We start from the raw sequence: 15,274 nt of genomic DNA on the forward strand, positions 1-15,274 counted from the left end.
CTTTTATAGCTACTGCTTGGTTAAGGCCCTCTTCACCATTGCCTGGATTACTATAACAGCTTTCTAATTGGTCTTCCTCAAGTCTCTTTCTCTCCTAAAGTCTTCATACCCTTCTTACACTGCTGTCAAAGTCATTTTTCTTAAGTGCAGATCTGATTCTGTCACTTCCCTAATCAGCTAACTACAGGGCCTCCATATTGCTTCCAGCATAAAATAGAAACTCCTCTGTTTAGTTTTTAGAGCCTTACACAACTTGGCCCCACTCTATCTTTCCAGTTTTGTTGTTTTTCATACTTTTCAACTCAGCCAAACTGACTTTCTTTCTGTACTTCATTCATGACAATGCTGAATCCTAACTTTCTGGAATGTTCTCCCTCCTTACCTCTGCCTCATAGTCTCTTTTGTTCTTTGTGAAGCAGTTCAGAGCCATCTCTAGTCATCCTGATTTGTATTTGACCACTTGACCTGGATGTCTTAGAGGAGAAAGGAGACTGGTGACTTAGCATAGCAACTCCCTGATTTGAGAACGAAGGACAAACATCACACTTACATTTTTATATATTTGCTGTATTTGTTTTATATATTTTCATGTGTGCCTATGTCTCCCTCATTTAAATGTAAACTCATTTCATGAAGGGATTGTTTCATTCTTTTTACCTATAGCCCCAGCATTTAGTGAAGTGCTTGGAACATATTAAGACCTTGATAAATATATGTTGATTTTTTTGATTGAAGTGTTGTTTGAAGTATTGCAAGAGATTGTGTATATCTTTGGAAACTACTACCCCATGCCCAGCCTAAGAGACCTAGTTTCCACAGACAAAACCTGCAGAAATGATTTGAGGTTCGGATTACACACAACTTCTGTTTCTTTCTCCCTACCTACTTTAGGAGAATTAATTGGGCACCATGGAAAGATAGGATTAGAGTTAGGGTTAATTCTTTCAGGTCAGTAAACTGTATACTCTCTTTTTTTTTTTGCAAGGCAATAGGGTTAAGTGACTTGCCCATGGCCACACAGCTAGGTAATTATTAAGTGTCTGAGGTCAGACTTGAACTCAGATACTCCTGACTCCAGGGCCAGTGTTCTATCCACTACGCCACCTAGCTGCCCCTATATTTACCTTTTTCATTGTAAATCTTCTACTCTTATTTATGTAAGTGCTATTATCTAGGGCCTTTGTTTTTCTTTCGTATCCCCCACATTTATTTCCCTCCTAATTGGTACAGTTAATTACTAGAGAGAAAATGGGGAAATAAATCTCAAAACACTGAATTTCACCATTAACTAGCAATTTTTTATATTGTAGGTAGTGTTTCTGGACCTCTTGTTTACCTATTGTCAGAGATAGTGGAGTTGGTGCCATTTCCATTTTTAGATTAACTGTGGGTTAAAGTTCCTTTCGGTTTTTCTTGTCTATCCATGAACATGTATGATAGTGTGAATTCTAACTGGGATGTGTGCTTGTAGTCTGGCATTATATCTTATATATGTAAAATATGTAGAGACTTTGGTCTATAATTTATTGGAAAAAGAAGCTGGTCTATTGGTTTACTCCTTTAATAAGGTTTTTTTTTTTTGTGGGGGTGATTTTTTGGTCTCTCCCAGGTCCTTGCCTCTGCCTCAGGTTGGGGAGACAAGAAATGTCGGTGTCAGATCCGAATCTGGGATGTGCCAGAGGGGACTTGCCACAAGGTTCTATTTCATCATGAGACTGAGGTGCAAGCCATGGCATATTCACTTAACGACCGATTTTTCATCACTCTGGGTTAGTAGCAATGGTATCCAGTGTTCAGACCCAACTTCTTGTCTTTTAACAACTGACCAAAGCTAAAATGAAATCATGATTTTAGAAAAAAGTTCAATTTCATTCATTGATTTGTCTTTTGGGTAGAGGGGTGGGCTGAGGAAAAGTTATATTTGTCTGTGAGGGCCTTAGCTGCAGTGTTTCCTCCTTATGGGTTATAGCTTCTTCTGATGCCAAGTAGTCGGGCTTCAAAGCCATCTTTGCTAAACTAGAGGCTTCTAGATAGCATCTAGCTCTGCAGTCCAATTCAACAGACATTCACTAAATACTTAATGTGTACAATCTGACCATGTCTTTGTGTTAAGTGCTAGACAGAGACAAATCATCTGCCTTCAGAGAGTTTAATATACACTGGGGACTTTGAATTCTAACATATATCTGACTTTCAGGGGATTACAGCGACCGCACCATTGCCCTCTGGAATGCCTTAACCTATGAATTGATGTCCTCCACTCGATTCACAGAGCCAGTTCATGAAGTGGCATTTAACCCTTTCAGTGCTAATGAGCTTGCTTGTGTGGGCCAGGGAGGTATCACCTTCTGGCTCATGAAGCAGTGGGGAGCTGATATCAACCTCCAGGTATCTTATAGGTCAGGGACTGCTACCTTGGGGTAACTTCTGGTATTCATAGGCTACTCTGAGGCTACAGGTGGTTTGGAGGATTGTTTGGTCCTGTCTTCTCCTGTCTTCTCTGATGAAATGCCCACAATAAAATTTCATCACAATCCAAAACATAAGTTAATGTTTCCTATCTTTGGGTTAGGTCCACAGAGTTCCTGTCCCTGAGGAAATAGGACTAGTAGAACTGACATCAATTTGCTACAGCATCATCCCCTTACTCTACAGTGGCACCAATGCTGGACAGATCTGTGTCTGGGACATAGGCACCAACCGCTGTTTTATGACCTGGGAGGCTGATGAGGGTGAGATTGGTAAGTAGGTACCAATGCTGCATAACCTGCTTATTCTTAACCAGGGGGCAGAAAAAGCTCCCCTGATATAGAGAACAGACCATATTATTTCATTTTCCACCTAGTTTTTTTTGAGTAAATGAATGAATCATTTATTAAGTGCCAAGCAGTGGGTAAAGTATGCTCTGATAGGAGCAATTGTTAAACCCAGGGGATACAAATAGAAGACAGACAATCCCTGCTTCTCATGAATTCCAGAGTTTATGGAAGATTTCAGCTGCAAGTGCAACAGAAATGTTCCATAGCCCATAGGGTATGATGGTAAAACAGTTGCCTCTTCTTTAGTATCATTTCCACTTATAGAATCACACCCAATTCTGATGCTGAGCCATTTAACAGTGCCAAGGACTTTGATGACAAGAACTTTCTTTTCTGGGTCTTCAATAATTGTGGCTGCAGCTCATGCAGATACAATTTCTAGGCTGTATCTCCATAGAGGTTATCTCACAGTATGGTGGCTGAGAGGAAGCCATTGGACTGTGAAACCATGATTGATCCCAAAGTCCTTGAGTTCTGGGTCCTAGGCTGTCTCCATTATGATCTGAACAGAGATGGTAGTCAGGATGGTATGGCCTGGGAATAAGCTAAGAGATCCAGATTTGTGACTTATGTCAGTCTGTTTTAGGTTTTGAACTTTTGGATTATTATCCAACGCAGAAAGTTACCAAAGACTACTCCTAAAGTCCCTTTTAACCCTCAGATTCAATTCTATTCAACAAGCATTTATTAATCACCTATTACATACAAGAGCACATACAAAGACAAAATTAAAAATAGTCCAAGAGTTGTGGGGGACAAATGTGAAAAACAGTATATATAATACCCTGATATTGTCTATTTTTTTGTTTTGTTTTGTTTTTTGTTTTTTTTTTTTTTTGCAAGGCAATTGGAGTTAAGTGGCTTGCCCAAGACCACACAGCTAGGTAATTATTAAGTGTCTGAGGCCGGATTTGAACTCAGGTACTCCTGACTCCAGGGTCAGTGCTCTATCCACTGCATTACCTAGCTGCCCCGATATTGTCTATTTTAAAAAAAAAATAAGTTTTTCTTACATTATTATGGTTATAGTAGTTTTTCCTGATGTCCTAGGTGTGCTTCTATGTTCTGGAAACCGGTTGGTCAGTGGCAGCAACACTAAACGAATCCGCCTGTGGGCAGTGGGAGCCGTACAGGAGCTGAGGCTGAAGGGTTCAGGTGCAAGGTGAGACAGGTGTCCTGCCCACTGGACAATCAAAAATATACTTTCAATAAACATTTACTAATAACTGTCTTCCAGGAATTATACTAAGTGCTAGATGCTCATTAGCAGTTGCTCTTTCTGAGGAGAGGGGTCTATTGGGGGATTCCATAGCTTGGAACTCAGTTGTTGACAACCCATTATGATGTAGGGTTGGCTCAAATCCTGTACTGACACTTTGACTCCTGGGGTATCTGGTGTTACTTCTGTAATAGAAATCATGTCTCCTTTCCAAGTCATTCTCTGTTTCTGAACCAGCATTATTGAAATCATCAGAGCCAGTCTCAGATCTCCTTTTACAACTTTCTATTTTTTCTTTGAAAACTAGCTGTTCACATTCTTTGACTATCTTGGATGATGTTTATTCTTAGAAATTTGAATCAATGAAAAATACTTCAAATCACTAATAATGAAGGAAATGAAACTTAAAGCAACTTTTTCCATTTCACATCTATCAGACTGGCAACATTGACAAAAAAAGGAAAATGCCATTTGTTTACTAATGCAACTATGAGTTGGTATAGCAGGTCTGAAAAGCAATCTGGAATCATGCCCCCAGTATATAGTGTATACTCTTTAAATAATCTTTTTTTTTAATAGTGTATACTCTTTGATTTAACCTTTGACTAAAGGCTCGTACCCCAAATAGAGCAAAGAAAGAAGAAAAGCCCCATTTATAAGAATATATACATAGTAACCTTTTTTTTTGATAGCATAGGCATATAGTTCCTTCTTCAGATCCCTAGAGAGGGGTCAGAACAGAGCTCCCTTCTCATCCTGCACCATCCCTTTCCTTTAGCTGGGGAGATAGGTCCTCTTTATCAAAACCCATGAACAAAGTAGAGAGATATTGTTGGGAGTAGGGATCAGGCAGTCCAGGAGACTGTAGTGATAGGATTCAGGTTAAGGAAATGAATGATCATTTTGGGAGCAAAGTGGGTAAAAAAAAGGGAAAAATGAAGAGTACTGGCCTGTTTCTTTGTCTTTGTCACAGGCACTATGAATTTATTTACTTATTTATTTATTTTTAGGATTTTTTTTTTTTTTTGCAAGGCAAATGGGGTTAAGTGGCTTGCCCAAGGCCACACAGCTAGGTAATTATTAAGTGTCTGAGGCCGGATTTGAACTCAGGTACTCCTGACTCCAGGGCTGGTGCTCTATCCACTACGCCACCTGGCCGCCCCAACAAGTGATGTTTTTACCCTTTTGCATGGTCTCTTCAGGGTATAGACCCAGTAGTGGTATTGCTAGATCAAAGGATAGGCACATTTTTATTGCCCTTTGGACATAATTCCAAATTGCTCTCCAAAAATATTGGAGAGCTCCACCAACAATGTATCAGTGTCCCAGATTTCCCACATCCCTTCCAACATTGATCATTGTCCTTTCTGGTCATATTGGCCAATCTGAGAGGTGTGAGGTAGTACCTCAGTGCTGCTTTAATTTGCATTTCTCTAATCACTAATGATTTAGAGCAATTTTTCATATGACTGTGAATAGCTTTAATTTCCTCATCTGTAAATTGCCTTTGCGTATCTTTTGACCATTTGGCATTATGAATTTAAAGAAAATGATGGTGTTTTGGGGAGTGCTGAGCCTTTCATTGTCCAGTTTTTGAAGAACAGATCAATCTCCAAGCATGTATTAAAGTGTCTACTATGTTCCAGGAACTATATTAGGAGACAAAGACAAGAATGAAACAGTCCTTGCCATCTAAGGAGCTTATATTCTAGAGTGTGCACATATAAACTACAGATCTGGGAATTCAAAGCGTCTTCAGGACAGCCTTCTCACTAAAACTTCCTAGAAGGAGATTCTTACTTTTAGATTCCATCTGTATTTCAAAAAGATAACTGCTTTACACCCATTTCTCCAAATCCCACTCGCAAAAAATTCTACAGATCTATTTACAGAAAGTGGCAGCAGCCAGAGCAGATCCAAGGCCATCCCTCCTGGGCAATCACTAAAGCCTGCTTAGTTGGTTGAAGAGCTGACATAGTTGTCTTTCCTGCTTTATATTCTCACTCTTTGGTGTAGAATTCCATTGGGTTGTTTTAGGAATTGAGCTATCTCGATAATTTGGTTTTTGTGATGTGTTTCTAGCAGTTGGCTCATTTAAAAACAAGTCCCATTTTACTGTATGAAGTCTGTTAAATGAGTGATTCAATCATTCACAAACATATATATGGTCAGCACCTGCTTTGTGTAATGTTCTAGACTGGTTGCTGAGAGAGATAAAGATAAATAAAACATGGTTCTTATGACTGAGAGAAACTGACGCTTTAATCTAGATAAAAGTAAACAACTAGAATATTCTAAGTGCATAAGAGGAGTGGATCTAGGTCAGCTGAGGAATCAAGGATCACTGAAGGAGAGATTGCTTCTAGCTTGGTGTGTGTGTATGTGGGGGGAAAGAGGTGGAAGTAGGAAAAGACATGGTCCTTGAATGCTAGTCTAGGAAACTTGAGCTTCATCCTAAACATTTTTGAGTGATAAGACCTCTGAAATGGGTGTAACCAGTATAATACCCTTTCGTCCCTTCAGATCACTTGCTTCTATTTCTCCTTATTATCTTCCCAAATCTTTTTTTTTTCTCCTGCTAATTTCAAATTTCCAGACTTCTTATTATTTCTTAGGTCCAGCTCTGTCTTTATGGAGCAAGAGATGACTCTGGATGGTGCTGTGGTCTGTGCCAGCTTCGATGATAACATGGATATGGGCATTGTGGGCACAACGGCAGGCACACTGTGGTATATCAACTGGGCTGAGAGGACCAACATCCGCCTCATCAGTGGCCACAAAAATAAGGTAGTGTCAGAAGGTATAGTTAGACTTCGCAGCTATTCTGGGACTGAGAGCTCTGGCCAGGCTCAGCATGTCAGGTCAGCAGGGAAATTATTTATTGCCTGACATGTCAGCCAAGAATGCATGAGTTGTTTTCTCCTATAGCCTTATTACAAACAGATTTCTTCTTTCCTGGGCTGTCTGTATTCATGTAGGGGACTTGAAACTTGGAAGATTAGAGATTTATATCATTTTAGAACTGCAGAGAAAAACTTTGTAAATGGAAGGTTGCCAATATTAGGCATTCACTTACCTATCTTAACTTCTTTGAGACACCTCAGATCTTTAAAAACATGATCTCATTCATTATCAAAGAATATCTTTTATTTTGTGAGTGTCCTTACTATAACTATAAAGATAGATTTATTACATTGATTACTAATATAATGTCATCAATGCAGTTGATTAATTGGCTTCGCAGCTGTTAAAGGGAATCAGGGGAGAACATAATGAGTTACCTGTTGGAGTGATGACAGTCCAGACTTTTGTTTGCTGAATTACTCTGTGGTGTGAGAGAAAGGAGAATGCTCATATAAGCCATGACAGCATCTCCCCTCCCTATTCTTGCAGGTGAATGAAGTGACCTTTAGCCCTACTGAATCCCACTGTGCCACTTGTGGTGACGATGGCAGTGTGCGGGTTTGGTCCTTGACCAGCATGGAGCTGGTAGTACAGTTCCAGGTGCTAAATCAGGTACTCATGGGACAGAGCTAAATGATGTCCAGTCACATGGAACAGTGACTTAGAGCTGGGAAACACAGTGGGCTGGATGTTGCTTTTGGAATCTTTTCTGTAACCCACACCTGTCCTTTGAAGGGTGAACTGAGGCTCTATTTCTTTCTACTCTTAGGAAGCCTAAGGAGATGAGTACTCTAAATGGCCTGAAAGGGGGGAAAGAGAAGTAGGTTGAAGGTAACAATGAAATTTACCAGGGATAAATACAAGATTATATACTTCTAAAAGATTATACAGGGACTGTAAGGGAGAAATGTGCCTTGAAAGTAGTTTATGTAGATTTAACATTTGGCAAATTACACCTCCCTTCTTTATTGACATGGGGTGAAACCTGTGTGATTCAGTGATCTGAAGAGCTTATTTTCTATTGCAGATTAGAAGGCATTAATAGAAGCAGAGTTGGCATAGTAAAGGAAGTATTAGTTGGGGGGCAGCCTGTCCATGGCGTGTCTTTTTTTTTTTAAGAGTTGCTTGTGTCTGGCCTGGAGTCCACCAGGTAGGAGCAGCCGAGCTGACCACCAGCAAGTGGTGGCAGGTTACAGTGACGGTACAATCCGTGTTTTCAGCATTTCCCGGACGGAGATGGAACTGAAGATGCACCCTCACCCTGTAGCACTGACAGCCATCTCTTTCTCTGTGGATGGTGAGGGTTAATCTAGTGTTTTCTCTGGGAATAAGGGACCAACTTCTGTGGGATTTCTGTTTTCCTCAGGTGGCAGCAAATTTAAGAAAACCTCCAGTCTGCTGGAGCTGAATGGTAACTTTTCCCTGTGTCTCTGGTGGTCATGTGAGTTAGGGCAGGTAGGTGATTCAGTTGGTAGAGTTCCAAGCCTAGAGTCTGGTTTCAAATTCACCCTCAGATACATACTAACAGTGTGGCCTTGGGCAAGTGACTTAATCCTGTTTGCCTTAGTTTTCTCATCTGGAAAATGAGCTAGAGAAGGAAATGGCAAACCACTCCATTACCTTTGCCAAGAAAACCCTAAATGGGGTCATGAAGAGTCACACACCACTTAAGGCAACACGATGTAAAATGTGAGTTATTAATATATAAATAACACTTTTTTTTTTTCCAGGACTGCCTATACTTATTTTCCCTCACTGCAGAGAATTTTTAACAAATATATATTTTCTAGTTACCTAATCCTGAGTTTGGGAAAATTGTCGCACATGATCAAGGTTAACAAGTAGATATCTATACAAACAAGGAATATGGGGTATAGGGAAGTAACTGACACTTAAACCTCTCCTCAATCTTTGATTTCTTTGAATCTGTTTGCCCATCTATAAAATGAAATGAAGATGTTAATCTTTGAGCCTATGTTTAATTCTATTCTCTTTCAAACTACCCACCATCATAATTTCAAAGTATCATTGTGATCAGAATTTTAAAATACATCCAGGTAGCTTTATTATTTCACATGATCATAGGATCAGTGAGTATCCGATACTTACAGTCCTGTCTACTTCTCAGGAAACAGCACTTATTCCCTCCTTCCTTGTGATACATGCAACATTGTTTCACCCATTGTTTCACTCTCTTCCTGAATCATCACACCATCCTACCATCTCTCCCTTCCCTCCAAACCTCTTTTTACGTGGACCCCTACTACAAGTGGGGTAAATCCCTCTTAGTACATTTTATTTGTTTTAATCTGCCAAGATGTACTTTTTGAAACTCTCCCCACTCATAAATGAGAACTCAAGAAATTCCCATTACAAACATATATCAAAACAATCAAATCAATCAGTAATCAAAACAAATTTGCACACTGACCATAACCAAAAAAAAATTGTCTCATTCTACATTCTGAATCCTTCCATCTGTATCAGGAAGTAGATAGTATGTTTCATCATTAGTCCTCTGGGATCCTGGTTAGTTATAACACTGTTAAAAAGTTCCATCACATTTATTTTATCATCATTTATTTGTTTATTCCCTAATGTATGGACAACCCCTTATATTCCCATTCTTTGTTTCCTCAAAAAGATCTATGAATTTTTTTAAATCTCTTTAGCATTTGTTTTTTGCTTAGTATTCTTCAGTCTGTCCTCCCTATAATTCTCATCCCTTCTCTTTCTCTCTTATTTTCCTGTTGAGTGAAATGTATTTCTGTGTGTATGTATTTCTTCTTTGACCAGATCAGATGAGGTGAAGTTTACATGTCATTTGCTTCCCCATATCCTCATCCTCCTTGTTTGTATAGATATCTACTTGTGGACCCTGATTATTATGAGATAATTTTCCCATACCTTCTTTCTCCTTTCTCCGTATTTCTCTTCCTTCTCTTTGTTGTTTTTTTTAGATCATCAGACATAACTGAAACACTCCCAGTCCTTTTGTCATTTAAACTCCTTCTTTGACTCTTGATGAAAATTGGGTTCAGTGGGGACACATGCATAATCTCTCCATATTAGAATGAAAGCAATTTATATTTGTTTAGTCCTTTATAGTTGTGTTCATTCAGATTTACTTTTTTTTATATTTCTCTTGATTCCTGTTCAGAGTTTTTATTTAATCCCGATCTTTTCATCAATAAAACTTGGAAGTACTCTATTTCATTAAAGGTCTATTTTTTCCCCAGTAAGATTATACTGGTTGTTATTCTTGGCTGTAAATCTATATTCTTTGCCTTCTGGAATGCTGTATTCCAAGTTCTCCACTCCTTTATAGTGGTAGTTTCTAAATAGTGTAAGTCTGAGAATGACACCCTGGTACTACTTGAATTCTTTCTTACGACTTCTTGCAATATTTTTTCTTTGACTTGGAAGCTCTGGATTTTAGCTATACTGTTTTTGAGAGTTTTCATTTGGAATTTTCAGGAAGTGACTGATGGATTCTATTTGCACTTTTCTCTCTGATTCTAATATATCTAGGTAGTTTTCTTTTAAGATTTTAAAAAATATTAAAACTAGGCTATTTTATTAATCATGATATTTAGATAATTCAATGATTCTTAATTTCTTTTTTATCTATTTTCCAGATCAGTTGTTTTTGCTAATGAGATATACTTCATTTTCTTCTATTTTTTTAAATTAGTTTTTGCAAGGCAATGGGGTTAAGTGGCTTGCCCAAGGCCACACAGCTAGGTAATTATTAAGTGTCTGAGGCTGGATTTGAACTCAGGTACTCCTGACTCCAGGGCCAGTACTCTATCCACTGTACCACCTAGCCACCCCTCTTCTATTTTTCATAGGTAATTTCTATTGATTTTTGAGATGGTTTAAAATTTCTTTTTCTTTCATGGGAACCTTGGTTTTTATTTGGTCCATTCTAATTTTTAGGGAGTTTATTGCTTGAACAAAATTTTGTACCTCTTGTGCTAGCTAAGCTGTTAATTCCCTTTCCAATCTTTTCTTCCATTACTCTCATTTCTTTTCCAGTTTCTTCCTCAAACATTCTCATTCCATTTATAAAAACTTTTTTTACTTTTTTTCAAAATCTTTATGTCAGCTTCCAGGAATTTTAGTTGAGTTTGTGCCCATCTTGTGTTTTTTTGGGGGGGGGGGGCTACAGTTGGAGCATTGCTCATTGTTTTGGGGTCATTATTTTCTTCTCTTCTTGAGCTATCTTACCACCATTATACTTCATTTTGATGGAATTCTTTTTTGTTTGCCCATTCTTTATCTTGCTTCTTGAGTTCGAATTTGTTTTTTCTTTTTTTTTAATAGAAGCATTTTTTAAATAACTGGAAGCAATTAGATACTCAGAAGCTAGGGTACAATTAAAGGGAAATCAAACCAAACAATTTATCATGTATTCCCTTCTTTACAACTAAAGCATAAGTTTTTCTGCTTTTGGAAGAAACTCAGTAAAATAGGCCTTTACATTTTATTTCTCCATAAGGTAAAATGGCTATAAGAAATCCAATTGTAATTGGAAAAATTGAATGATGACTTGCATATATTCATTCAAAAGACATTAGAAGGGCAGCTAGGTAGTGTATTGGATAGAGCACCGATCCTGGAGCCAGGAGGACCTGAATTCAAATGTGGCCTCCGACACTTAAGAATTACCTAGCTATTCTGTTTGTGGTAACAAAGAAGTGGAAATCTAGGGGATGTCCATCAATTTGGGAATGGCTGAATAAATTCTGGCATATGTATGTTATGGAACATTATTGTTCTATTAGAAACCAAGGAGGGATGGGATTTCAGAGAAGCCTGGAAAGACTTACATAAACTGATGCTGAGTAAGATGAGCAGAACCACTCTAACATCAACATGGGGTTGATGATCAACCTTAATGGACTTGCTCAATCCATCAGTACAATAATCAGAGATAATTTTAAGGTATCTGAGACAGAGAATACCATCTGTATCCAGAGAAAGTACTGAGGAGTTTAAACAAAGACCAAAGACTATTACCTTCAATTCAAAAAAAAAAAAAGTTTTCTTATGTTCTACATAATTTTGTTATCTCAAATATTTTCTTTTCCTCAAGGATATGGTTTTTCTCTCAACACATTAAGTTTTTGATCAATGCATAGCATGGAAATAATGTAAAAATTATCAGACTGCCTTATGTGGGGGGAAGGGGAAGGGAAGGGAGGGTGGGGGGAAATGTGTAAAATTCAAAACCTTATCAAAAAATGATAGGTAGAAACTATTGCATATAGTTGGAAAACAAATAAAATATTTATAATCTGTTCAAAAAAAATTACCTAGCTGCGTGACCTTGGGCAAGTCACTTAAGTACAAGTCACCATTACCTTGCAAAAACTTAAAAAAAAACAGGAAAGTGGACTAAATGAACAAATTCTATTTGCCTTTTTTATTTTTATTTTTTCAGTTTTTACTTAGAAATAATGCCAATCTAGTTCCAGCCATGGAGTTAACTATCACATAGCTCATCATTTACTGTCCATGTTTGCCTTATATTTAAGACTGGACTTTGCCACATTTCTGCTTTTATTTTTTTATTTTTATTTTTTTTAGGTTTTTGTGAGGCAAATGGAGTTAAGTGGCTTGCCCAAGGCCACACAGCTAGGTAATTTATTAAGTGTCTGAGGCCGGATTTGAACTCAGGTACTCCTGACTCTAGGGCCAGTGTTCTATCCATTGTGTCACCTAGCCGCCCCTCCCACATTTCTGCAAGAAAGGTCTGGATTGGTCCTGTTGCTGTTTCTTGGGATATTAAGTTTTTTGTTATTTTAGAACTTCGGGGACAATTGGGGATCTGCAAAATTTCATTGCTCCTGGTCTGCTCCAAAAGTCTGATTGCTAGCCCCCTGATCTGAGTTCTACAGAATCCTGACATATGTTTGGGGCTCTGCAAGAGTAGACTTCTGTTAGACTCTACTCTTATCAGCTGCTGAAAAAGTCTCTTCAGAATTATAGAATTATAAGGCTTCTTTTTAGTCTGGGAATCCTAATTTGGTTATTTTTCCTGCATGTTGGGCTGGATGTTGGAAGTGAGACCCTTTTCTAAATCTGGGTTCTGAACAAACTACTACTGCTTGCTTCTTTGCTTTCTCCTTTCTTATACCACTGAGGGCCTCCCTATATTACCTTGCACAGGTCCCCCTTCTCACTCTGCCCTGGATTTGTGACCCAGAACTGGCTGGTGGTCAACAGGGCTGCTATTGATACCTGTTCCCATGGTAGTGCTTCTTTATGGGTTTGGCTGACCAGTTTGGAACGTCTTTTTGCCTTGATAATTAGCTTCTTCCTGAATATTGGGAGTGTACATGGGCTTCATGTATTGTGTGCTTCTGGTCTGACCACTGTCATCAGTGTTCAGAAACTTCCTGTATGTTTCCCTGGGCTAAGCTAAACAAAGGAACTCACTATGATTTTTTTTTTCTGAATTTCTCCACCAAAATTTGATCTGGTTCTTTTTCTAGCTCTGTTTTGAGGAGCTTGTACTACTTCATCTTCTTATCTCTGCCTTCATTATTAAATCTCAAAATTAATATACAGTTTCCATCCCCTCACTCCCTTTTGTATTCCATTTCCCGTTATCTCTTAGCAGTAGCTAGAATTTCTTTTTTAAAAAAATTAATTCTCTTTTGATATTTCCTCATAATTTTCAGTGTATAGGTCTTCCTTCTCAGAGATCCATCCTTTTTAATAATTAATAATTTTAAAAGGGGGGTATACAGTAAACAAAGAATTGGACAGCCTCTGATCTATAGCTGATATTTATAGTCTCCCATTTCTGCAAAGAAAGAAACTACAGTGTCAGAAGGCATCTTCTATTACCAGACCTAACCTTTATAATTCAGTGTTTGGCTTCATTTGTTCTGTTAATGCTTTTTTCCATTTACCTTGTTGTGGTTGGGCATACTGTTTTCTTGGTTCTGATGATTTTGAGGAGATTGTATAAGTCATAAGCTGTAGTTCTTGGTTATTGTTTTTGTCCTCTCATCCATCCCACTTCCCAGGTAATCCTCTCCTCAGAATGTTTCCCTATTCTCTCCCAAGCAGGGGTTGGGGGAGGAATGGAAAATCAGCCTTCAAGTTTATTTGAAGCCACATCATGTGTGATCATGCTTTGTGTCTGACCTAAGCTGCTTCTCACTCTGGTTTGTCTCACTCAGAAGTTTAACCCCTTGGCCACTGTAACAGAGGGGTGGGATCAGATCATTGAGTCCATTTCAGCTAGAATTTGTCAAGTGTTCAGAGTGTCCTGGATACTGCATGAGGAAAGATGAAACATTCTCTGCCCTCAAGGAGTTTTCTTATAAAGGTAGGAAACAGCACCTACACAAATAAGTAAATGTAAAGCATAGACAAAGTTCTTTGAGGGACCAGGAAGAGATAGGAACTCCTGGGAGAATCATGTAGTCAGTGGCTTTTTGAGCTGAACCTTATAGAAGACAGAATCAAGGCAGGATGCCTAATATACATGGAAGAGAGGAGGAGGGTTGCCAGTGGAAAGGGATGGAGGTAGGAGGTATATAATGTGGGGAACAGAGAACATCAAATGGACATATTTTACTGGAAAATAGTGTATGGGGGCAGCTAGATGACAGAGTGGATAGAACACCAGTCCTGGAATCAGAAGGACCTGAGTTCAAATCCGGCCTCTGTCATTTGATAATTACCTAGCTGTGTGGTCTTCGGCAAGCCACTTAACCCCATTTGCCTTACCAAAAAACTTAAAAAAAAAATTATCTAACTCTGTGATCTTGGGCAAATCACTTAAACTCATTGCCTTGCAAAAAAACCTGAACAAACAAAACAAGAAGATAAGAGTATGAAGGGAATTAAGTCTACAAAGATTTGTGGGTCAGGAGTGAACAGAAGAGTTAGTATCTTATTTTTAAAGGAGATAGGGAACTGTGGAAAATTCTTGAGGAGAGTAAATGGTCAAACCTGTGGTATAGGCATGTCAGTTTAGTAGCAATGAATTGGAAGGGGAAAGAGGACAAAGAGACCAGATAGAAGTCTGTGGAAGATTGAGCCCAGGATGAATGTCTACTTTAATGTTCTCAGATAACTCCTCCCTTTTTCCTCCTCAGTGAAATCATTTCTCTGTCTTCATAATTTCATTCTTGAGAGATTTCCTTCCTTCCTAAGCTAACTTTCTGTGAGGAATTTTAAACCATGAGATTCCACCTGTCCCTTCTCAGAGCTTTGTTAAATCTTCTCTTTGGAAAACCAAGATGCAGGTCATACTATATGCCCTGAGTTCTTCTCCTTTCTTCTCTTACCATGAATTCTGAGATGGAAT

General features: G+C 38.5%; 1 protein-coding gene across 7 annotated transcripts in view; it reads left to right on the plus strand.

Moving 5' to 3' along the window:
• The window catches only part of WDR90 (WD repeat domain 90), a 55,114-nt gene that overhangs the window by 34,028 nt on the left and 5,812 nt on the right, over positions 1-15,274 (plus strand). For 5 of the 7 annotated variants that reach the window (XR_012470811.1, XM_074197067.1, XM_074197063.1 and 2 more), the window contains 7 exons: positions 1,610-1,769; positions 2,198-2,388; positions 2,573-2,741; positions 3,870-3,981; positions 6,654-6,825; positions 7,432-7,554; positions 8,062-8,239. Coding sequence is in view for 6 of the 7 variants with exons in the window: in XM_074197067.1 (XP_074053168.1) it covers positions 1,610-1,769; positions 2,198-2,388; positions 2,573-2,741; positions 3,870-3,981; positions 6,654-6,825; positions 7,432-7,554; positions 8,062-8,239 (1,105 nt within the window). In the remaining variant the exon portion in view is untranslated. Of the gene's footprint in view, positions 1-1,609; positions 1,770-2,197; positions 2,389-2,572; positions 2,742-3,869; positions 3,982-6,653; positions 6,826-7,431; positions 7,555-7,711; positions 8,041-8,061; positions 8,240-15,274 lie in introns of those variants that run through there. The other 2 variants (XM_074197069.1, XM_074197068.1) reach the window with 2 other exon arrangements.

Source organism: Macrotis lagotis, chromosome 8 (assembly GCF_037893015.1).
Source record: "Macrotis lagotis isolate mMagLag1 chromosome 8, bilby.v1.9.chrom.fasta, whole genome shotgun sequence".
NCBI classification, from domain to species: Eukaryota; Metazoa; Chordata; class Mammalia; order Peramelemorphia; family Peramelidae; genus Macrotis; species Macrotis lagotis.